The sequence below is a fragment of the Danio aesculapii genome, chromosome 16, assembly GCF_903798145.1.
Source record: "Danio aesculapii chromosome 16, fDanAes4.1, whole genome shotgun sequence".
NCBI lineage: Eukaryota > Metazoa > Chordata > Actinopteri > Cypriniformes > Danionidae > Danio > Danio aesculapii.
Window position 1 is genome coordinate 16,153,395 of NC_079450.1, and position 26,642 is coordinate 16,180,036.

Consider the following 26,642-nt stretch of genomic DNA (forward strand, 5'->3'; position numbering starts at 1 on the left):
TTTTTCATGTTTTCATTTTCCTCACCTTTATTTTATTTTTAAAATTTAGTTTTATTTTATTTTATTTACTAATATTATTAGTTGTAGTAGTAGTATTTATTTATTTTATATTTTATATTTTATTCCTCACCTTTATTTCATTTATTTTTTTATTTAATAAATTTTTATTATTATTATTATTTTGTTTTTTTATTTTATTTTATTTTATATTTTATTTTATTATTATTTAAATTTTACACTTTAATATTATTTTATTTCTCTTTATTATATATATTTAATTTTTCACATTTTTATTTTCCTCATCAACAAAATAAAATGGTTAAACGATAAAAGAACATTCTTATTAGTTCAGATAAAATTCTTGTATCCAAGCATCCAAATTAATTTGCCATTTAGGCAATTTAAGCATGTCATGAAATATATAAAACAGGCTTTCACCACTGAAAAGAAAATATGTGCATTGTACTGTATGTGTTGCGCAGGTGTAATCAGTACAGCAGTGAGTTTTGACCGAGAGAAACAGAGAGAGTATACTCTATCAGTCACAGCTACAGACCAAGCACAAGAGCCGCTCATCGGCATCTGTCAGATCACTGTCCTCATCGTTGACCAGAACGACAACGACCCCAAGTTTGAGAACAGCCGCTACCAGTGTAAGTACTGTTTTATTACCCTTATTGAAGACCAGGTCAGATTGTTGTTGATGTTAGCATATGTGCAAGGCTGCTCTGATATAAGTCCTAAAATAAAACTGCAAAGTGCTATGTGTTATATAGAAATAAGTAGGTATGAAATCTTCCAAACGGTCCTCTGCATTGATTGCATTTGTTGACCGTACTTAAAATCAGCTCCTCCACCCGTTAGCATATATAAAAGAGTGATAGCATGGCAAAAAGTCATAGTCCCCAGTTTTATCCGTAGACTCTTTAAACATTTATATAAGGACCCTTAACGTTGCACTTAATGGCAGTGAGGATTTTGCAAGCTTAACAAATTCCCGCATTCCTGAGTGTGGTCAATACACATTTAACCACAATATTAAAAATGCATAACAGTCTGAGCAAGGTGAGCTTTAATGCGTTTGAATGCGGTATAAACACGTCACCAGTCATTTTACATGCAATCTGGATGCAATCCTGGAAAGCTAGCTGGAAAGTGCGTGAAATCTTCCGTGGGGGGTTTTATTTATAATTGCAAGTATAACTTGAGCAAGTTTGATGTCAGAAATGCTTTTCATCACATTGAAAGTGCTACTGGGAAAGCTCATTAACTATTAAAGGGTAGGATTGAAACGTTTTTCTTAGACGCGCATTCCTTTTCACCGCACATGGATTTTAATAGCACAAGACATTTCTTGTTTTTAGACTGTTGTTATTGGTTTTTGTTGACGTCTGTGTAACCTTTCCCATGCCAGACTTCTTGCGGGAGGACACGCCGGTTGGGACTAGTTTCCTGAGGGCCGCGGCTCATGATGACGATCAGGGCACCAATTCGGCCATCACATACTCCCTGTCCCAGCAGAATCCGGCTTATTTTCACATCAACCCCAGCACAGGATGGATCTACGTCAACCAACCGATCTCACAGGTACACTTTAGAATGCACCTGCTCACATGCAAACACCTTTAACTGTAGAGTCAAAAAAAATATACAGGCAAAACAAATTACTACCTGTGGCTCTTGACAATAAATATAGATCATTCACACCAAGCATTATAACAATAAGGATAAAAATATAGTTTGCCTTTGCTATTATAAGGATGGAAAAATACGATTTGCACCCTAGCGCATGGTCTAACAGGGTTGTGCTTATTCTCCTAATGAGTTATGGGTGTGTTTTGAGCATAACGTACATTAAACTAATCAGATTTTCATTTACAACTCCCTTTAAGCGTCGTACCATGCTGCATTTTGTAACGGACTTTGTAAGCGGGAAAACTGAAAGGAAAAACTGAACGCTTCACTAGCGAGAAAAGTTGAACAGAGTTTAACAGAGCATCTGCATGAGGATAAAGAACTAGCCTCCATTTGGCCTCTTTACTTTCTCTTTACTTTTTACTTTACTCCTTTACTTTCATGGATAAGGAAACGGTGTTGTACGCACTCCACTAAAGACATCCATTAGCTTACATATTTAATTTAGTTTGTTAAGCGAAAATATTTATTCAAAAACTATTTCTAAATTCCAGCAAATGAATAAATGAACAATAATAACGAAGTGTGAGTTATATCCAAACACACGTCCTATTATTATGTCCCGTATGATGATGTCTCCAAAACCCGACAGGTGAACAAATCTAAACTTCTTTTAATGAAAACAAATGCATATGCATATAATAAATAATACTGATAATAATTATAACCTTACACAAATGCTAATGGTCATGAATAAACTGAAAAAGGCCCCGAGATAAAGAAGGCATGGACGTAGTGTTTTTTTTAATATCTATTTAGTAAATAATAATTTTTGTAACATTTTAACCTTTAATTTGTTTTTCATATGTAAAAATATTCGTGTATTGCTGTCCATCCTGTGTGTATTAAGCAATGTGTAAGCTGCATATGCACATAACTAACGTGCTCTGCACTGAACTTTAAACCTGCTTTTACCTGGTCAATGGCGCAGTCTGTTTAAATTTCTCAGAATAGCAACGTGCCACCAATGCACCTTAACACACCTACTTTATAGACCAGCACACCCATGAGTCCACAAAATACCCAAATGGATTTTCTATTCAATCAGCATGGCGCAAAATGTTAAAATTCGTATTGCACTGGTCTGAAAATAGCAACAAATCGCGCCAAACAGAGAAAAGAGAGAAAATATCCAATGAGCGGCAGTTCTGTGGGCACAAATGCCTTGTTAATGGTCAGACTGGTTCCAGGTGATAGAAAGGCAACAGTAACTCAAATAACCACTCATTACAACTGAGGTATGCAGAAGAGCATCTCTGAATGCTCAACACGTCCAACCTTGAGGTGGATGGGCTACAGCAGCAGAAGACCACAAACATCAGCTAAGAACAGGAAACTGAGGCTACAGTTCGCACAGGCTCAACAAAATTGGGCAATAGAGGATTGAAAAAACGTTGCCTGGTCTGATGAGTCTCAATTTCTGCTGCGACATTTGTATGGAAGGGTCAGAATTTGGTGTCAACATGAAAGCATGGATCCGTCATGCCTTGTATCAATGGTTCAGGCTGGTGGTGGTGGTGTAATGGTGTGGGGGATATTTTCTTGGCACACTTTGGGCCCATTAGTACCAAATGAGCATCGTGTCAATGCCACAGCTCACCTGAGTATTGTTGCTGACCATGTCCATCCCTTTATGACCACAGTGTACCTGTATCTTCTGATGGCTAATTCCCACAGGAAAACGCACCATGCCAGAACTCAATCCAAAAGAGCACCTTTTGGGTGTGGTGGAACAGGAGATTCGGAGATGTGCAGCCCACAAATCTGCAGCAACTGCATGATGCTATCATGTCCATATGGACCAAAATCTCTGAGGAATATTTCCAGTACCTTGTTGAATCTATGCCACGAAGGATTAAAGCAGTTCTAAAGGCAAAAGAGAATCCAACCTAGTACTAGTAAGGTGTACCTAATAAAGTGGCCAGTGAGTGTATTACGGAAGTTCATTAGATTTAGCCAACCTTTGTTTTGTCCCTAAAATATAGTTATTGAAACACACATGCACACTGTGTGTAGAGATCATATGCATACATTTGCTACTGAGAACAATCAATAGTGCTTGCTTATTTTAGTTCAGGTACTTTTTCTCGCATGTGTGCTTTATATTCTGCATATTCTCACTTATCTTCCTCCAGAGAGACCAGATCTTACTTTGTTCTCTGTTCAAATCCTCAGAGTTTTGCATATTAAACTTGGTAGGGACCAAGAGAAATGCTAAATATATCCAAGCACACCTTATATGTGGAGGTACAGCGTTGAGTTATCATAAGCATAAAACATGGTAATGAGTTCTTTTATTCTGGGCGGAGTATGAAGTTTATTAAAGTTGTATTGGGATTATTAATTTTCTCATTCAACGTCATTCTTTTTCTTTCTTTACATTTTGTCTTCTTTTCACCTGACATGTCCTTTTTACTTTGTTATTTATTTTAAGGTGTTTCTTTATCTGATTTTTATTCAACTTTTGTCCATTTTTGGAATTTTTATGGAAATTATTGGCAAGTATTCACATTTTTTTTACTGAGAAAAAGACTTATGGCATAACGATGGCGCAGTGGGTAGCATAATTGCCTCACAGCAGAAAGGTTGCTGTTTCAAGCCTCGGCTGGGTCAGTTGGCATTTCTGTGTGGAGTTTGCATGTTCTCCCCGTATTCGTGTGGGTTTCCTCCAGGTGCTCTGGCTTCCCCCACAAGTCCAAAGACGTGCTATAGGTGAATTGGGTAAACTAAATTGTCCATAGTGTATGTGTAAAAATGAGAGTATATGGGTGTTTCCCAGTGATGGGTACCCATATTTGGAAAAAAAATCTATTCTTGTAAATAGGTTTGCTGTTTCATGTGAGCTGAAATGCCATCGTCTTCACTTTTCTGCCCACAAATAACTGTCTGTGTCATTTCTGTGCTGGATATATATGCTTTGATAGGTCAGGGTTGATTTGACAATAAAAAGCGCTGTATGTGCATACAGAAATGCAGACAGGAAGCCAGGCCATGTCAAACATCCTGTTTATAGAGTCAGAAGTGATAACAGTCTTCAGATGCAGCAGCAGAGATCAGACTTTAATAATGCAGAGCTCACATCGGCTCTGCATTTTATGTTTCCATTGCTTTTGACAGAAATGTGCATCAATTGTCTCAGAAGCAGGTCATTAATACACATGCATGCACTGTTGAGTCTGCTCCGTGTTTTTCATTAGCCAGTCTGACCACCTTGCATCATTTACGTCCGAGTGGATCAGTTCCTGAAAGGCAGGAGATGTCACCCACACTAAACTCACCTGTCTTCAGATTGACAACTTAAACTGCCCCCTGCTGCTATTCCTGCCTCTTCTCATTCTCTGTCTGCCTCTAACTGTCTGCCTTTTCCTTTCCCTCTTTCTGACCTGAAAGCAGCAACATTTTGGAGCCAGTCAAGCAAAGTTTACTGCTGACTCCAACTTAGAGCTGCTTTCTGAACACCCTTTATCTGCTTTTTTAATCAAACACGCTACAACTTAAAGGGGTAGTTCACCCAAAAATGATAATTCTATATCATTTACTTATTCTTCACTTGTTTAAAACCCATTTGAGATTCTTTCTACTGTTAAACACAAAAGAAGATATTTTGAAAAATGCTGGACTTCCATAATGTGGTTTTAAATATATATGAGTTTCATTCTTCTGTTGGATGCAAAAAAAATGTGTTCATTCATTCCCTTTTGAGCTTAGTGGCTTTACTAATCTGGGGTCGCCACAACAGAATGAACCACCAACTTATCCAGCACATTTTTTACACAGCGAATGCACTTCCACCTTAACCCATCACATTCTTATTCACAATTTTAGCTTACCCAATTCACCTGTACTGCATGTCTTTGGACTTGTGGGGAAGCACCTGGAGGAAACCCACGCGAACGCGGGGAAAACATGCAACCTCCACACAGAAATGCCAACTAACCCAGCCGAGGCTCGAACCAGTGACCTTCTTGCTGTAAGGCGACAGCACTACCTACTGTGCCACCACGTCGCCTGCAAAAGAAGACATATTGAAGAATATTGGTTACTGGGACCCATTGACTTCTATGGTAGTAGAGGGGAGTCAATGGGTACCAGTAACCAGCATTCTTCAAAATATCTTCTTTTGTGTCCAACAGAAAAAAACATAATATATGTAATAATATATGCTCATAAATGTTTAAAACCACATGAGGGTGAATAAATGATGAGATCGTTTTCATTTTTGGATGAACTATCCCTTTAAGGTGAGTTCACACTTGGCAGGTTTGATTAGGCTCTCTGGTTTGATTGAAATATGGACCAGTGATCCATCTAAATGAACAAAAACAGGACATGATGTCACAAAACTGGACTTTAAAAGCACAGGATGCTCAAGCACACTTAGTTTCACTTCATATCATGAATTATGTGGGGATTTTGTTATTAAAGGCTCATGAACCCCCCTCTTTCAGTTCAAGTCTACCACAGAATTTTTTCAAAAACTAAAGGATATAGGCGGTGTCTGAATGGTAATGAACTCAACTGATAAAAGACAAAGTCCAGCATTCTCCAATTCGCCTACAGCTCTCTTGACAAAAATTCTTGCTGCACACAAATAGCTTTGCTGTATCGGCCCTGACAGCATCATGGGGGAAACCATGCAACAAACCTTGTGGATCATGGAAACAAACACATATGAATCTTCAAGAAGAGCTAAATACTGCATGCCATGCGCGGAAGCAGTCACACAGCTTAACAGGTCTGTGATCGCAAAGCAAGTGCAGTCATGAATAATTAAGAAGCAGGGTCTTCTCATAGGATACGAAAACTCTGCTATAAATAATAATGAGAAACCAACACGTCATCATTGGACAGGCAGATAGCGCCACGTCACCAATTTTGATCTCGCCCCAATAATGTTTTTAAACCCGGAAGATGTAATTCCAGTTTTCCCCACTGTTAAAGCTAATAGGTGGTGATGTTGTCTTAATTGATGCTCAACACACACACAAAAATACTCAAGAGTTTCTTGAACCTTTAAGTCTCTTGTGTGTCCTGTGGCTTATTTTTTTATATCATATGATGCTATCATAATATGCTAATTCGGAGCACATGAAATATTTCTTATTATCAATGCTGTAAACAGTTATTAACGGTCACTTTTCTGAAAATGTTTAGGATTCAAAAAGTTCAGTAAAAGAATATATAACATCACAATTGTCTTTATTGCTCAAGCATACTTGGTTTCCTTTCCTTTCACTACAAGTTATGTCTGCTATAGGAATGCCCATTGTGAGTACCTGACACAACACCTCCGTTCCCTTCGAGAATGAGAATTTCATACATAATCGAGATGTTTTTTTCTACATATCTTGAATTTTGTGGCCATTTTTTTTTATTTGGTGACAATTTTGAAACAATCCTATTTTGATGGACATGGTATGTAAAGAAATTAAATTAGAATCATTTTAGTGATTGCATTTGAAGCACAAATAAATTACCTTAAAAGATGTTCTTGAAATTGGTGGAATACAACAAGTAGTACAACACTAATGTATTGTACAACCACCATCTTTTGTAAATAACTCCCAAATACTTGTCATAATAAATCTTGTATTTTTAAGTTCGTCTTTACAATGACAGTGTGAGTGCAAATCTGGAAAATAAACTGAAAGATAAATGTATTACATTCCAGGCCAAAACTTGGAAACCAAGCTATTTCAAAAGTACTTATTAAAGGCAATTCTTATCAATTAAGTGCAAAATCCACTAAGCACTCTCATTTACTTATAATGAAAAAATGCTATTAGGAGTCATTAGGAGTCATTTGAGTGTTGAGTTGATATTCTTCTTTCCAGATCCTGATCTTGAATGTCAATTAAAAAAATCAAATATCTATAATCTTAACTTCTGTACTTGCTATTCTGGATATAAAACACCTAGCAGATAATGCAGGCCCATTCTTCAGGTGGAGGTATCAGGGATTTCTCTCATCTCTGAATCCCCCGTTGACAAAAAAACTTCACCTGTTTTCACCGGTATCAGTGACAACCTGTATTATTTCTGTGTCTACTGATAAGCCCCTAGGCTGGATTATATCACCTGTCTCTTGTCCTGACAGACATCACGGATCAGCCAGCAGATCATCGCTACAGACGGAGGGAGTCGGAGCAGCTCGGTCGACCTCACTGTCATCATCACCAACGTGCACAACCAGCCCCCGCAGTGGGAACAGGCGGAATATTGGGTCACCATCCCAGAGAACACACCACGCGACACCAAAATAGTGGTAATGCATTTATATACTTTATCTCTGCTTACTTTAAGCATGGCAGAATTTGCCAAACATGATGAACAACTTCTAAAGCTAACTTCTGTCAGACCCACTTTTTGAGCAAACACGTGAAAATTACATGTTTAAACATAAATGGTTGTAAATCTTTAATGCTTTGGCACACTTATTTAAGCTTGGTCTTATAAAGAAGACTCTTGTCAAATTGAAAAAAAAAACATTAATAAGTTATGTATGTTTACTTTATGACAATAATTTTAAAAGTATATGTTTTCTCATCTTCTTATATTGAAAATCTGTTTTACCCTTAAAAAAATCTGTTTTACGGCATAAAATGAAAGATAAATCTTTGAACAAGTTATATTCCAAATTTAAAGTTGATATCTCAAAAGCTGTCAGTATGTTTTAGGTGCAGTACCAAACATAACCAGATAGCTTCCAGTTTCTATTGGTGACCTGAGTATTGGTGTGGTTTGAGCGAAATTAACCATATTTTTGATACTTTTCACAATATTTGTAAAAATAAACATCAAATTCTAAAGTAGGATTAGCAGTTTGGGGGGTTTTGATTTAAATTTAGGCTCTAAAAACTTTTTTTTAGGCCTGTAGCTTTAAAACTAGGATGATAATATTTAAAACATATCAGATATTTTTTATTAAATATAGAATAGATGTTATCTTTTGACATTTCCAGAAGTTTTTTTTTTGTGTGTGATTTAACAAGGATTGCTGTAGCAAAGTAATGCTTTACAATTGTGAAGACAATCCTTATTGCAAATTAATGAATAACTGTTGTGTAACGTGAAGTGACGCTGATAAGGGATTTGAGGATCCAAACGCAGGGTTTATTTGCAGGATGGTCAGGCAAGCAATGGTCAACACAAGGGCAAACAGATGTACATAGGAAATCCTGAGTTGTAGTCAATAAACATGCAGATGGTCAGTACAATCAGGCAGCAGGCAACATAAACAAACAAAACAAAGCAAGGTTCAAAAACATGGAAGGCAAGGAAAACGCATTGTATTGTTCACTATACAGTTCAACAAGACTCAGCAACGATGTGTGTGTTTGTGCTGGTTTTATAGTCCTTGTAATCAGTCTTTAAACAGCATCAGCTGTGTGTGTTTGCAATCATGGGGATCTATGCCAGGTGTGTGAGTGGTGCATGACAGAATATGTAGTTGTTTTGCTGGCAGATTTGTAGTTCTCCAGTGATCTGCATGTTTACCAGCGATCTGCACAGGCTGAATCGCTAGTGATTGTGACATGTTGCTCATAAATATCTTTAAAAAAAACAGTCATGAAATACGTAAACTAGAAATGTGTCTAGTCTGTCATGATTGCTTTCTTTTTTAGTTAATGGGTTAAAATGTACTCAGATCATGTAGTTTTTAAATTATAACTCGTTAGATATTTAGTTAGATTATAACTAATTTGTTAGATTATAGTTAGATAATTATTTTATAGTTAGTTATATATAAATTATATAAATTATAACTTTTTAGAATTTTGGGGACGGTAAGTTTTTAAAAACTTTTTTAAGTATCCTATGCATAAAATGGCTGAATATATTTGATTAAAAATACAGTTGAATTAATATTAAGAATGCTTTTGTTTTATATATTTTCAAAAAAATGTAATTTATTGCTATGATTTTAAGTTGGCATTAGCAATCACATGATGCTTCCAAAAATATTTCAATGTGCTAATTTGGAGCAAAAAAAAGAAAGATTTCTTATTATCATATTATGTGGTACATGTTCCCAAAAGGTTCAAGAAAAAACAGATAAGATTATTGGTGTTTTTATTGCCACTCAAGTGTGTAGCACTAAATGGTGGGCCCCACACAACACCTCATTTTAACATTAACATATTTATCATATATATCTTACCTCTATCTCCTCACCCCTGCTGTCACTTTTAGTCATCTCTATAAACAGTTAAAGTCAGAATTAAAACCACCCCACCCCCACCCCCCCCCCCCCCCCCCCCCCCACCCCCAATATTTTTCTATTTTTTTTATATATATATTTCCCAAATGATGTTTAACAGAGCAAGGAAATTTTCACAGTGTGTCTGATAATATTTTTTTCTTCTGAATAAAGTTTTATGTGTTTTATTTCTGCTAGAATAAAAGCAGTTTTTTAATTTTTTAAAATCCATTTTAAGGTCAAAATTATTAGCCTCTTCAAGCTATCTTTTTTTTTTGATAGTCTACAGAACAAACCATTGTTACACAATAACTTGTCTAATTTCCTTAACCTGCCTAGTTAACCTAATTAACCCAGTTAAGCCTTTAAATGTCACTTTAAGCTGTATAGAATTATCTTGAAAAATATCTAGTAAAATTTTATTTACTGTCATAGTGGCAAAGATAAAATAAATCAGTTATTAGAAATGAGTTATTAAAACTATTATGTTTAGAAATGTGTTGGAAAAATCTTCTCTCCGTGAAATATAAATTTGGGCAAAAAATCAACAGGGGGGCTAATAATTCAGGGGGGCTAATAATTCTGACTTCAACTGTATGTATGTATTTATAGAAATAACTCCCCAGTTGACATAGATTCCTTGAAATACTCTACAAATAGCAAATTACATGTGTGTCATGTAAATAGTGCACTCAGAACACAGCTGACAGTTGATTTTATTGAATAGAATTTGAGAGACACATAAATATACATACAGTACACAAACATTCGGAGCCTGTCCATGTAATTGTTTATATATTTATCAGAACTGAAGCATTGTAATCAATCTCCATCTGCCAACCTGAGTTAATTTTCTCACGCACTGCAATCTGGGATTGTTTTCTTCTAAAAAAAACAAATGCAGTATGCTGCCCTTAACCAAAATGAGCATAATTAAGAAACTTTTTGTGACAGTCTTTTTGTCAAGATCACATCTATGATTCTTCTGATGTATTTCTCTAGATTTTCACACTTACTCTTTTATTTTTATTGATTGATTTAAACAGAGTAGTGGTTTTCACTCAGAATGCTTCTTGCTTTGGTTGTGCTGTTGATAAGCAGAAGGTAGAGTGTTGTGACTTTCTCACCGCAGAGGCTTGTCACATCTTATCCAACCTTCATGTTGTTTGCTATTTCAGCCCGTTTCATTCGCTGTCACATTTTACATTCGTCTGGGAGCTTGTACCCACAGAGAGATCAGCATCCACAAACAACCTCATCTGTCCGGCAAACTCAAGCAGACTGCTTGTCTGAACATTCTAGTCTAATTCATTCAAAAAGGGGCGAAAAGGCCAGTCCTCGGAGTCCGTTTTCCTCACATACAGCAGATTTTTTTCTAGCGAAGAGCGCCAGGAGGAGTTCTGCTATGTTTCCCTGACATCAGCGGCTTCCTCGGGCTGCTGCCAGCTATTCTGCAATCTGTATGAAGCTCCGCATCTGTCTTTGCAGTCCTTGGTGGCTCAAACTGTGGCAGGGATGTTCTCCTCTTCACGTTGCCACAGGATGTAAAATAGGCTTAGGTGGGATGTTTGATCTTAAAATACCTTCTTTGCCCGCTGGCTTGTAAAGGGTGGTTCCGTCTACATGGGTTTTAGTGTGCGGACTGCTTGGCTAGTCGTTTTTGCTAACCTGTTTGTAAGGACCTGCAGGGTTTGTAATGCACTTTTAAAAATAAAGAGGGGATTTCATAGCGGTGATTTTTTTCTTAGTGAGATGAACATTTCAAGGATCTAAAGAATATTTTTCTACAATAAAGAAACTTTGGTTGAATGGAAAAGCTTATGATTTGATTATGATTGACATAGATTATGATGTGAGATACTGTACACACCAATACACTGAAAGCTCTTTCAAGGCAAATCTTCAAATCGACCACTTCTTGGTCATTTTGGTAACATTCATTCATTCATTCATTTATTCATTCATTCATTTTCCTTCAGCTTAGTCCCTTATTTATCAGGGGTCGCCACAGCGGAATGAACCACCAACTTTTTCGGCATATTTTTTTAGCAGCAGATGCCCAGTACTGGGAACATTTTGGTAATGTAATTCAAATATTTCAATTCCATGCACATAAACTGCATTCTTTCCATTATTTTTTAAGGTTCAAGACACCCTGGAGTACTTTTTTGAAATTTGAACAGATTCGTGTGTGTTGAGCATCATTTAAGACAGCGATAGCACCTCTTAGCTTTAATTGTGAGGAAAACTGGATAATTTGGAGCTTTTGTCAGCTAATTCCATCTTCCGGGTTTAAAATAATTTTTGGAATGGGATCAAAATCGGTGATGTAGCGCGAATCTGCTAGTGGAGTAATGAAGCATGGGTTTCTCATTATTTTTCATTGTAGAGTTTTCTTATCCTATAAGAAAACATCTTAAGAAGACATCTTATCCTTATTCATGATAACACATGCTTTCTGAAGGCAAGGCAGATCTGCCAAGCTGTGAGACCCAATGACTAGGTGAGACCGTGTCTGCGCACGGCAAGGGTTGTATGTGTTTGTTTCCATGGTCCATGGGGTTTGTTGAATGTTTTTTCCCTGCAATGCTATCCGGGCTGATACAGCAAAGCTCTTGGTTTGCAGTAAGCATTTTTTTCGAGAGAGCTTTACGAGAATTGTAGAATGGCAGACTTTGTCTTTAATCAGTTGAGTTCCATTCAGACACATCACCTATATCCGTGCTGCTGTGTTCGCACATGTTTAAAATCCTCCAGATTACCGGCACGGCTAATGGTTTTAATAGATAGGGCAAGAGACCTGCTGCACTGCTATCCACTGTCTGTATTTAGACCCAGTCGATTGAGGAGGAGAGAAGTCCTATAGAATTCTGATTCTGATTCTGAATACTATAAAAAGTCTCCTCATGGTTTATGTCTCATTTTGTCAACAGTTGTTCGCTTCACTCTTTTTCCCCTGCTCTTAATATGATATTGGCTGTTTATTAGTAATTATTAAGTATGATCTTATTCTGCTTCGCTAATCCTTCCCAATGTCTAAATACTAGCTTTCTAATAAGCAGGTAATTAGTAGTTTATTGAGCTAAAAGTCTTAGTTATTGGTTTGTCAATGGGAAGGTTAGCACACAGTCATAGCCATACACGCAAAGCTATATATATATATATATATATATATATATATATATATATATATATATATATATATATATATATATATATATATATATATATATAGATGAAGTTAGAATTATTGCCCCTAAACATAATAGTTTTAATAACTCATTTCTAATAACTGATTTATTTTATCTTTGCCATGGTGACTAATTAAAATAATTTACTAGATATTTTTCAAGACACTTCTATACAGCTTAAAGTAGTTTAAAGGCTTAACTAGGTTAATTAGGTTAACCAGGCAGGTTAGGGTAATTAGGCAAGTTATTGTGTAACGATGGTTTGTTCTGTAGACTATCGAAAAAAAAATTACCTTAAAGGGGCTAATAATTTTGACCTTAAAAAATTAAAAGCTTTTATTCTATCCGAAATAAAACAAATAAGACTTAAACTGTATGTAGTTCATAAGCGATCTGCCAGGACTTTTCTTTTCATAATGTTGGGATCAGAAGGAATGCAATGCAAATCTGTGTTTATAAACAACTTGTCTTCAAGTGCCATTTTTGCCTTTCTTCTTATTTACCTCATCTTTTGGTTTAAGCACTATGAGAAAGTTTTGAAACTTGCAGGACTTTTTTTAGAACAATTATACCTCTTATATGAAAAATAAAGGGAGTTTTAGTTTCACAGTTCATGACCTCTGTTTCTGTAGCTTAGAAATATGCATATGTCAGTCTCATGTCAATCTACCTTTGTATTGCATGTGAGGATTGTTATTTGTGTGAAACTCGAGTCATAGTTTACCGATCCATTAGAACGCAGCTCAGGTATCAGAAAACACTACTGTAAGCAGATCTCGGAAACAAATCAGCTTGAGTTCTTTGAATCTACGTACTGTATTCATGGCAAAAGAGCTAAAACGGCATGTTGCATAGTAGTTTCTAATTGGCTGAGACTTTACTATCAGCATGAAGCTCAGTTAACTGCATTCATCTCCTGACAGCCTGCTCTCCTCTGGGGGCTACTGTTAGCATCCCTGTCAAAGAAAATTAATATCGTCCTAATGTACTGTTCCACATGCTGCATATTTCAATACAGATTATCTCTTTACCTCTTTACTCACCTTTTATAAAAGTCAATTATTTACTGTTATATCACATTAGACTGACCCATGATGGAAAGGCAATACGCCGAAAGCAGGATGATATCATACTAGCCTATAAATAACAATGTAATAAACACTGATTTCTTAGTTACACCAGGTTTGGCTTTGAACTAAATATTCTTAGATGTAAATGACTGTATTCAGTCCTTAATGCAGCATGAAGTCTGTAAGTAGAAAGGGCTTGTTGTAAGTAAAACTGTCACTTTCTAGGGCACATTGTCCAATGTGACCGCATACTTTATGATGGGCGGTGAATAAGAGTCACCCCAAGGCATCACAGATCAGCTTTTTCTTTCTGAAGCCATTGCAGCGTAATGAGATGATTTCTAATTATTGCTAATTTCATGGCACCTCAGGCTGTGCTCATTTTGCTGGGAGTGCCATTTCCCATCTTATCATCCAGACATTTTTTTTTGAAACACCCTCTCACAAGCTAATTTATTTATTTATTTAGTCTCTTCCAGTCCTTTTGTGCTGAGGCTCAGGGTTATTTATGATTTCATAAAGAGATATGTTCTTTATTTAATACAGGATATGAGATCACAGCTCATGAAATGTGTTTTGATCTGGCGTCTCTTCATTGATTATATGTACCTGTTGCCAATTCAAGGCTGAGAGTCTCTCGTTGTGTTTTATTTGGTCAGCTACTTGAGTATTTAATGTAGTGAAAAACAGCTTGACGTCATGCGCTTTGTTCAAAAGCCATTTTCAATTAGCATAACAAGATTCAAATTAGTCAACATAGGCTCATTCTGAAAACGTAACCCTATATTAATTTCTGGAAATCTTGAATTATGTAGCCAGAAGTACGTATGGCTGCATCTTGTCTTTAAAATGAACGCTACTGTAACGTGGTGGTTTAGGTGAGGATTGAACTCAGTCTCTTGGACTCAAAGCTAGGGCTTTTCCAACGCAGGCTCATTCTGAAAACGTACCTCTATATACATTTCTGGAGGCTGCGAAAAACGTCCCAGGAGGTACGTATTTTTGCAGGTTTTGTTTTCGCGAATCAACCAGAGGCCGCTGTGTACGCTTTTTCATACCTCAAATTTCTCTCACGACCGTCATTCGCGCCTGCTGTTCTCGCATAAACTGCCAGAGGCCGCTGTTGAATGACTGCTTGACTGACTGAATGTTATTAGTCAATAACCACCCTCCTCCTTCCCTAAACCCAAACAATTTTATCGATTGACCAGCGCCCACCCACTTCCCTAAACCCGACCAACAGTTTTCAAAAGCAATCCAGAAAAAGAAAAGCCCTTATCTGATTTTTATCACGTTTTCAGATTTTACCACATTCTTACCCTGTTATTTACTTGTTTATTTATTTTTTGGCTTCTTTTTTTGTCCTACCTGCTTTCTGGAACAGTTCTTCACCGGACTCGAACCCCGACGTCATCCTCAACTCCTCTTTGCATCTCAAGTCCGCCGATGTACATGACGAGCTAACGGGAAAAATTGGTTACAGAGGGAAAGCTGTCCACACGGAGGTAAACGGTCAGCTGGTAGGCGTGAAAAGGAATGGCATTATACCGCCTTGTAGTGTTCATTTAAAAAATGAAATTCAGCCATACGTACCTCTGGCTACATAATTTGCGATCTCCAGAAACGTATATAGGGCTATGTTTTCAGAATGAGCCTATGTTGGGCTTTTTCCATCTGAGCTAACTAAAAAAAGAAATATAAAAAAATAGATCACAAAGTACAAAAAAATTACTGAAGCTGAGCTTCCAGTGAACAGGTAAAACAAAACAGACACAAGGGTTCAAAAACACAACAATAAAGTGTCACTTAGCTTCTCAAGAGAATCAGGAGATCACTGGGCAATAATGGCTCAAACTTATATAGGGCAAAACACAGGTGTTGCTAATGTGGCTAGAGTGGTGGCACACAGCAGATGGCAGGAAAGTGGTGCCATCCACTGTTCTGGAGGATGCATAGAAATTAGACTCTGGTGTGTGAAAAGTGAGAGGAGCACCTCCTTCTGGTTAGGAGGAGAAAAGCAGCTTAAAAATTTATTCTTACTGCTACGGGGCAGTATGGCATCGTTCCTTTTCATACTTACCAGCTGACCGCTTACGGAGGTGGATGGCTTTACTGCTGTTACCAGTTTGTCCAGTTGCTTGCCATGTATGTCGGCAGACTTCAGATGCAGAGGGGAGGTTTGACCATGATGACGGGGTTCGAGTCCGGTGAAGAACAGTCTCAGAAAGCGGGTAAAACAGAAACCAAAAAATAAAAATAAACAAGTAAATAACAGGGTGACAATGTGGTCAAATCTGAAAACGTGGTAAAAATGAGGCGAGGGATCTTCTTTTCTAGATTGCTTTTTAAAACTATCGGTTGGGTTTAGGGATGTGGGGGGGCGGGTCAGTCGGTGCTTTTGAAAACACTCTTGGTTGGGTTTAGGGAAGGAGGAGGGCGGGTCAGTTAGTCAGTCGACAACGGCTTCTGGTGGATTTACACAAGAACAGCAGGAGCAAATGGCACTCGCGAGAGAGATCTCAAAAAGTAAACACAGCCAACTCTGGTGGATTTGCAAAAACAAAAACAGTAAAAAAAAAAAAACTTACCTCCTGGGACGTATTTCACGATCACCAGAAATGTATATTGGGGTACGTTTTCAGAATTAGCCTGGGTTGCATAACAAGATTCAAATTAGTTTATTAAATGTTTTCTTTTATATAACCAACAAAATGTCTTTGCTCTGCCATTTTCTTCATGCTAAATGAGTACCAAAACCTCGATAAATTTTCCTTCTAAAAGCTTGTGATTGAAGTGCTGTCAAATTTGCAATAAATGTGCAAACTTTTGTGGGTGAATTTAAGCCATTTCAGTAGGAATGCAAGCAATCTGGTGTTCTGTATGAATAATTTATTTGATTTGTACCTGTTTCTGAATTTTTAGATGTTCAAATAATCCAAAATCAACAAAAATCTGCTTGTTTTAAAAGTGACTACTGTTAGCTTTATGCTTTGCTATACTATGCAAATTTGACATGTTCTTTAGGTCACACTTTACATCAAGGTTCCATTTGTTAGTGTTAGTTAATGTATTTACTATCATGAACTAAAAATGAACAATAAACCATTTAAAAATAAGAGTTCAACATACTACTGCATTATTATTATCCAAATATATGCTTTTTGACATAAATGAATGGACTTTGAGTTATCAAGGACTAATAACGTTAGTTAGCACATTGGTTAGCACTGTCGCCTCACAGCAAGAAGGTCACTGGTTCGAGTCCCCCATAATCCAAAGACATGCTCTATAGGTGAATTAGTTAAACAAAATTGGCCGGAGTGTATGAGTGTGTGTGTGAATGAGAGTGTGTATGGGTGTTTCCCAGTACTGGGTTGTGGCTGAAAGGGCATCCGCTGCATAAAAACATGCTGGAATAGTTGGCGATTCATTCCTTTGTGGCGACCCCTGATAAATGAGGGACTAAGCTGAAGGAAAATGAATGAATGAATGTTGTTCATGTTAGTTAATATAACAACTTACATTAAATGGAATTAACTTGTTAACAAAGGTTCGGCAGCGGAACCACGCCTCACTTTGTCTCCTTAACCAATCACCTACTTCCTAAAAACTAAGGTTTACCAGCGCTCTAGCACTGTTCTTCTCGTTTTCTCGAACCCACCCTCCCTCCCTCTGTTTCCCTGCTTTCCATTAACAATCCTATAACCCTCTCTTCCCTCCTAGGTTGAATCCGAGGGTTTAATCTCTCTACCAAAATATTACAGAGACAGTACCCCCACTCTGAGTCTCTGGGCATGATCGTAGGATGCTGATTACCTGCCTACCTGTTCACTGTTTATCCTCTTACTTCCATTCCACTTCATCCTACTGTGCCCTTACCATCCCTAAAATAAAGTCTAGCTCAAAGTTTGGCGTGGTCCATGCTGGTAAACTGATGGAACATTTTAGTACATAGGTTTTACCATTCTTGGATACATCTATTGGATAAAAGTATCTGCTAAATTAACAACTGGCAATATTCCATGACTGATCAACAGCCTGAATCAGAATTTAACCCACACTAAATAAGCTAATTCAACTTGACTAGTGTGGAAATTCAACATGCATAAATTAGATAAGCTCCTCTCTAAATTGCTCATAGTCTCAGCCTCTGATTTGGTAGTTTCTTCATGTCTGCGCACATGTTAGTAGCTCGCCACCGTGTCCATGAAGGTGATGGTCCTGAGGGTAGTGTGTCAGAGCAGATCTGTGCGTTTCTGCCCACTCTCATAGCTCTACTAATGGAGGATGTACCTGGAGGTCACCTTCAGTGTCTCTTCAGTCAGAAAACAAGATAAGTGTTGTTCCTCTGAGTTTTTTATCACCTCCCTTCCTGCTCTCCGTTGCATTTCAGTATCTTTTCATACATTCAGCTGCTCTTATGTTCAAGTTGCTCGCCCCCTCCGCACTTCTTTGAGTTGGATGCAATGATTATAATTGCATTCGAGGGGTTTCAAAACACAGGTCACACAAGTATTCAGATGCAATCACCGCCTTTGTTAATGGAACGCACCTTGACAATTGGACAAATAACCCCGTTTTCTTTATCCTTCCTGCAGTGCGCCTCTTATTTCCCTCCCTTCGACGCCCACGCAGACGCCCGAACTGCAACACCGATGTTCCCCGTAATATGACTTGAAAAACAAAGCGCTTTACAACAATTACCGTCGATCCCTCTTTGTCTTCAACCCTCCGAATACAGTACGAAGTCCCTCATGTGAAATAACTGTAGCAACTGGCTGTTCAAATCTGTTCTGTGCATTGGGAGGCTTCATGCTAATTCATCCTCAGAACTCTAAATACAAATTAGGCTTGTTAAACAGTATAATGCATTCATTAGCAACACTGAGTAGCCTTGTTGTGCGTCGAGTGCTGCTATTCATTTCTGGCTCTCGCTTCACCCCCCCTCGCCTTTCTCCTTCATCTATCTATCTGTCTCTCTGTCTAACTAATTAAAAATTTAAATATCAGTCAGCTCATTGTGGTATTATCTCAAGGAATGCTAATTAACACATTTTCAAAAGCAGTAATTGCAACCTTGAGGATGTAATTTAAAGGGCCTTGTTCGTGTGTGTGGATAATGAGAGCGCCGTTCTCATCAAGCCTGAGAGACGTCTGCTAATAAACTCTTGGAGGAAAGATTGGACAGGTTGGGATTTAAAAGTTGACCAGATTCCTGCTCTATTCAATGAGGTAACTTTGAATAGTGTGAATAGTTGAACCCCACGACTTGTTAACCAACAATATGGGAAGGAAAAAATAAAGGTTCAAATCCCAGAACAGTCAATCTGTGAATTTCCACCATTGTACTCTTGATCGAAACAGGTAACCTCGGTTTACTCCAGGTGGATTGTCCTGTAGAAACTGCACTTCACTGCACTGTAAGTCACTTTGGAAAAATGTCAACTACATGATGAATTAGTTGAAATGAAGGCTTTGAAGTGAAGGTAAGGTGTCCCATTGGACATGAGCACTAGCCTAGGTTACTTCTGAGAGCTTTTTGATGTCACCTAGGTGTAAATTATGCTGTTTAGAGAGTGTGTGAGTGACTATTTGATGTTTCAGGCCTTACAAGTTATGAGTTTCATTTTACACTATTTTATCTTGTTAACTGCTTAAGTGCCAACATCAGTTCAGCGTGCAGTCGGGTGGATTATGATTTACTTTAATTGGAATAATAATTTGTTTAAAAATCCTGAATAATTTTATACCCAGTATCATATTCACAAATATACTTTATTAGGTACATCTGACCAACTGCTCGTTAATGCAAATTTCTAATCAGCTAATCAAATGGCAGCAACTCAATATATTTAGGCATGTAGACATGGTTAAGACGACCTGCTGCAGATTAAACCGAGCATAAGAAAGGGGAAGAAAGGTGATTTAGGTGACTTTGAACATGGCATGGTTGTTGTCGGCTGGTCTGAGTATTTCAGAAACTGCTGATCTACTGGTATTTTCACGCACAACCATCTCTTTTACAGAGAATGGTCAGAAAAAGAGAAAACATCCAGTGAGTGGCAGTTCTGTGGGCACAAATGCCTTGTTGATGCCAGAGGTCAGAGGAGAATGGCCTGACTGGTTTGAGCTGATAGAAAGGCAACAGTAACTCAAATAACCACTTGTTACAACCAAAGTATGCAGAAAAGCATCTCTGAATGCACAACACGTCCAACCTTGAGGTGGATGGGCTACAGCAGCAGAAGAACACACTAGGTGCCACTCTTGTCAGCAAAGAACAGGAAAATGAGGCTACAATTTGCACAGGCTCACCAAAATTGGACAATAGATTGGAAAAACGTTGCCTGGTCTGATGAGTCTGGATTTCTGCTGCAACATTGAATGGTAGGGTCAGAATTTGGTGTCAACAACATGAAAGCATGGACCCATCCTGCCTTGTATCAACAGTTAGTAGGCTAGTGATGGTGTTGTAATGGTGTGGGGGATATTTTCTTGGCATATTTTGGGCCCATTAGTACCAATTGAGCATCACGTCAATGCCACAGCCTACCCGAGTATTGTTGCTGACCATGTCTATCCCTTAATGACCACAGTTGTACCCATCTTTTGATTGCTACTTCCAGCCATGTAATAAAGCACAAATTATGACAATGAGTTCACTGTACTCAAATGGCCTACACAGTCACCAGAGCTCAATCCAATAGAGCACCTTTGGGATGTGGTGGAACAGGAGATTCACTTCATGGATGTACAGCCGACAAATCTGCAGCAACTGTGTGATGCTATCACGTCAATATAGATCAAAATATATTTCCAGTACCTTGTTGAATCTATCCCATGAAGGATTAAGGCAGTTCTGAAGGCAAAAGTGGGTCCAACCCGGTACTAGTGTAGCTAATAAAGTAGCTGGTGAATATTTACATATTATTCACATGGCAATCATTTAAAAAAAAAAAAAACTACTGATAACAATGTTTTTTAAAGCTGCAGTCACACTAGAGTTTGTGCGTACGAAATTCTGTAGTACAGCGCTGCGAAAAAGGGGAGGATTTAACAAGATTATTAGACTTAAAAAAGCGAGCGATTGCTCCATATTTTAAATTTCTATCCAGAGAGGTTATGTTTTGATCCTCGATTGGTCTCATGCAATCATGTGATGCGATTTCACAGGTCAGAGTTCACCAAGCTTGAACTTGCCAATGCAGCAAACTGCGAAACTTGCCGCACGACCTTGCATTTTCAGTCTGACGCATTCGTGTGCGTATGAAAGTCTACGGGGAGAAAAGTGCAGTGTGACCGCAGCTTAAGAGTAATATCATTCACAGCATTTATTTGTAGAAAATCACAATAGGTAATAAAATTATAATAAATTATTATCATATTTTGTGCAAATAAATGCTCTAAATTATAATATTCTTATTTGAGATTTCGAAGACACGCTTTTTTGAAAAAATAAAACACAAGTGAACATTTTATGCAAAGCACGTACCTAATAATAACCACTAATAACTAATAAAGGGTCCCTTCATTTTTTCAAGAGCTGTATATTGTAAAATGTAGCTTTTTAAACACACTTTCTGAAATCTGCATCACTTTTGAGTCACAGAGAAACTGTGAAAGTAGCAAAGGTCAGGGAAGTTAGAGGAGCTCTGTCAAAGTGACTCTGGCAAATAAGTTCACTGAATAGGTCATTTCTGTTGGGGGACACACACCGGATTGCGAAGCCTACCCTTAAAAGCAGGAAGCAAAAGCCACAGAGCTTTTAAGGTGCTTGTTTTCTGTGCTGCGGTGGGTGGATGCTCTCACAATCATGGCCAGGGTTGATTTAATGGCTGACTGGACCCATGTTCTCTGACACACTGAGTTCTCCTTCTGTAACTTGTCATTTCTCCGTCCCTCTCTCACTTTCTCTTTTTGCACTTTGATTTCGCTCTACCTTTTCACTCGTCTTCTAAGTTTTATAACCTGTGCTGGATGCCAAGGATTTATTATTCTGGATGACCATACATGGTTTAGGTCTTTGACTTTGACTGTTGGCTCTGCTGAGTCGTTGGCTGCATGGTCACTGGAATGTTTTGTTTGCTTTATAGTGTCATTTGGTTGATGGTGTTTTGGGTTAAACATGTTTTAGTCAGCTAAAAATTCCCCTTGCAGACAAGTTCCAGCTGTAATAATGGATTTTCCGAGCCTAAATTAGCTGTGTGTCTTGTGTCCAAGCACTATGCTCATGGTTTTGGCTGAAACCAAATAAACAATGACTTTGAGGTTGTGGCATTGCACTTCTAGTGTGGTTCATTTGCATTGCACACAACAATAAAAAAACAGTGTATTGTGGCTTTTGTACAAGAGGAACCAGAGGATGCCTGGTGGCTAGTTCGAGTCCCCTCACATTTGCAAGTTAAAAGATTATTGCACCCAAAAATGAAAATTCCATTATTATTTAGTCATTCGTTCATCTTACAATCAAAGAAAGAGATGTTAGATGAAATCAGTGAGCTACCTCATCCTCCAGAGATTGCAATGGTCACAAGCAGGGCCGGATTAGCATAAGGGCTAGGTGAGGCTGAAGCCCTAGGGCCCACGGAAGAAGGTGGGCCTTGATTGGCTGAAGAATTAATTTGCGCTATGACACGGGAAACGCCTCTTTGCGTTATGCTTTCTCTCGTCAATAATGTGAAGTATTCCTTTCAGTTCACTGCTGTTCAAAAACAGTGACGCCGGTGCTAAACTGGGGCTCGGAGTGGCTGTAGCCCAATCAGAATATTGAATAGCCCTGTTTAAGTCATCCTTAAGAGTGATCAGATACCCCAATTTTCCCAGGACAGTCCCTTATTTTATCACTACCACGAGAACTGACCAGTCAAAGATAGGCTAACCAAGCTCGTCGTAGAACAAAAAATAAAATTCAAACATGCTAGCCTTCTGTAACTCAGAAGACCACAACATTTTGGATATATACATGAATTTTAAAGATATCCTATCATTAGGGATTTATGGTCAGCTAAAGTTCTAAAGAAACGTTTTAAAGGTAAACCCCTATTTATATTGTTTATTATAAAGCACTAATTTAGGAAGTATTGCAAATGTTTTTTTGTTTTGCTGACTTTTGCAGCCTGTTTGAATTTTAATATAAAAGGATTAGACATTTTTCATCACGGCCTGATGCGGAAACGCTTATCCATGCCTTCACATCACGTCTTGACTTCTGTAACTCACTCTTCGGGGGCCTACCAGCAAGCTGTCTAAGATGTTTACAGAACATTCAAAATTCTGCTGCACGGCTTTTAACACATACTTCCTCGCGCCACCGTATCATTCCTGTACTCCAGTAACTTCACCGGCTTCCTGTTAAATCACGTATTGATTTTACGACTCTGATTTTAACATACTAAGCAGTGCATGGGCTAGCACCTAACTACATTTGGGACCTGGTAACTCTGGTTACTCCCACCCGCAGTCTTCGTTCTTCATATGCACTCTTGCCGGATCAGCCACTCTGTAAACTGAAGACTATGGGTGGTCGTGCTTTTTCGTACAGTGCGCCTAAGTTATGGAATGGCCTACCCACCGGCATCAGGAATGCTGTTTCTCTGAAATGTTTTAAGAAACTTCTTAAGACTCACCTTTTTACCGTTGCTTTTAACCTAGATTGATTATTTTTGTTAATTTTATCATCCAATTGTATTGAATCGTTCATATTTTATTCTGGTCTTTTTATTTTTTGACTGTTTTTATTGTTCTGATTTGTTTGCCTTGTATCTCTGTTAGCACTTTGGGACTGAGAGAAGCACATTATAAATAAAATGTATTATTATTATTATTATTAAAGTTCATATTATGTCATTACTTTATTACATATAGCCTACTTGCAGGCCTGTTTTAATAAAATAGAAAAAATATATGTATAATAATCAAATATAAATCAAATGGTGGAATATTAGATAATAATATTAATTAGTAAATTATTAATAATAATAATAACAACAACAATATACTGTATATATATATTTTTGTTTATAAAAAAATACCAAAAAAGTAAAAAATAAAAAAATAAATAAAAAAGGCCCCTTGCCGTAGCCCCAGGCTCAATGTGCTCTTAATCTGGCCCTGGTCACAAGTCTAAGAAAAGGAACAAAAAACAGGAATGTGGAGGGTCAGAGAGCTCTTTTAATATCTTAATTTGTGTTCTGAAGATGAAGATGAGTGTGTTCTGAGTGATATATAAGAGAATTTTCATTTTTTGAATGAACTAATCCTTTAACAGCAAAGTAAATTGAATGATTGTCCCAAATCAGATGTATTTTTTTTTGGTAACATGACAGTAACTTCAGTCTAGGCCCTGTTGTCAACTGGCATTGAGATCATTTCTTTGTGTATTTTCATGAACGCACTGGTACTCTTTCTTAAGGGTCTATTTGGATTGTAAATGAATACAATATAATCGCTATTCTCTAAGGAGGAAGTCCGGAAACTTCTACTGCAGAAGGTTACTCCATAACTGTCAATATCAGTTCGATAAGCAATTGGATGGATTATAGCTGAACCGTGTCTAATGTATTCACACGCTACAGTCAGCAGGCACTTAAAGGACGCTTCTGCTGATTTCAAATGCTTTCTAACAAATAATGCTAATTATCCTGTTAGAGCTTTGGGAAGAGGTCCTTACATCTTACTCTAATATGTATTTTGGAGTGAGAAAAGTGTTGCAAAGCACAGCCAAGCAGTATCTAACCAAAAATGCACATCAAAATTTCGCTGCATATTTCTCTGCTCATGCTTTTTATAAGGTCTTATATTTCACAGTGAAGGCAGTACTTAATTTTTTATCAGCAAACCTAAAGCTCATTTTCTTCCGCCACAGACCATCAAGGCAACATCTCCTCTTGGTGACCCAAGGGTGACGTATAACCTGGAGGAAGGTCAGGTTCCTGAGACCAACATGCCTGTGCGCTTCTACATCAAGCCCAACCGGAGGGACGGTTCTGCTTCTATCCTGGTGGCAGAGAATCTGGACTACGAGACCACCGGTTTCTTTACCCTCCGGGTTCGTGTACAGAATGTGGCGGCTGTACCACTGGCCTCCTTCACCACTGTCTATGTCAACATCACAGGTGACAAATACACTTATCTTCTGTAAATTACATTTAATATACAGTTAAAGTCAAAATTATTAGCCCTCCTGATTTATTAGCCCCTCTGTATATTTTACCCCAGTTTCTATTTTGTTAAACACATTTCTAAACATAATAGTTTTAATAAACTGATTTCTTTATCTTTGCCATGATGAGAGTACATAATATTTTACTAGATATTTTTTCAAGAAACTAGTATTCAGCTTAAAGTGACATTTAAAGGCTTAACTAGGTTAATTAGGTTAACTAGGCAAGTTAGTGTAATTAGGCAAGTCATTGTATAACGATGGTTCGTTCTGTAGACAATTAAAAAAATAAGTTGCAAGAAAAAATGCAAGTGTTTTTTTTTATTATTGTATATAAGAATTTGCCCTGTTTAAGTTTTTCATCATAAAATCAAGACAAAATTAGATGTCAAAACCCACTAAAATGTCCTTCAGTGTAACAATAATTGGTAACACTGTACAATGAGGTTGATTAGTTAATGCATTTACTAACATGAACTAATCATGAACAACACTTGTACAGCATTTATTGATCATAATTAAATATTTACTAAAGCATTATTAACATTCAAGTCCATGCTTGTTAACATTAGTTAATGCACCGTGAGTTAACATGAACTAACAATGAACAACTGTATTTTCATTAACTAACGTTAACTAACATGAACAAATACTATAGTAAATGTTTTGTTCATTGTTTGTTCATGTTAGTAAATGCAATAATTAATATTAACTAATGAACCTTATTGTAAAGTGTGACCCAATAATTTACATACCAAAAAATCATGTTTGGCATATTTAGAACAGGAATTATTTGGTGGCACATAAAAAAGACTCTATTTAGAGATCACAGTGCAGCAATGAAATAGTTATTAATTGTAATTATAAATCTTTATGTTTTGCTTTATTATTTTTCATAATTAATGTATTTGTTTCTTTTTTCCCTTGTTTCTCACTAAGAATATAGCTGTTATATAGTAGTTTTTTGAGTAAATATTGTAGTGTTTATAGTTTACTTTTTTGTTTTAAATTTAATTTTACTTAAAGTTTTTAGAAATTTCAACTGTTTTTGTCATAATTTTTTTTGACTGCATAAATATTTATTTTAGTTTTCATTTTTCTTACTTCCTTTTTAATTTAAAGTACCTGAAATGGGTTTTTTTTAAATTATAAAAAAATGTAATTACATTATTTTAATGTTTTTTAATTCATTTTATATTTGTATTGATTTTTTTTAGTTTGTTTTATTTCTGTATTTATCTCAGAATATATTTGAATTATTTTAGAGATCACACTACAGCCATGAAATAGCTTTTAATTGTAATTATAAACCTTTATGCCTTGCC

The 26,642-nt window shown here is 37.1% G+C and overlaps 1 protein-coding gene across 1 annotated transcript in view; it reads left to right on the forward strand.

The window, feature by feature from the left end:
* si:dkey-22o22.2 (neural-cadherin) overlaps positions 1-26,642 on the forward strand; it is a 249,114-nt gene that overhangs the window by 166,703 nt on the left and 55,769 nt on the right. Inside the window, exons 10-13 of the mRNA XM_056475635.1 lie at positions 483-653; positions 1,415-1,587; positions 7,793-7,960; positions 25,021-25,270. Coding sequence (XP_056331610.1) covers positions 483-653; positions 1,415-1,587; positions 7,793-7,960; positions 25,021-25,270 — 762 coding nt within the window. The remainder of the gene's footprint in view (positions 1-482; positions 654-1,414; positions 1,588-7,792; positions 7,961-25,020; positions 25,271-26,642) is intronic.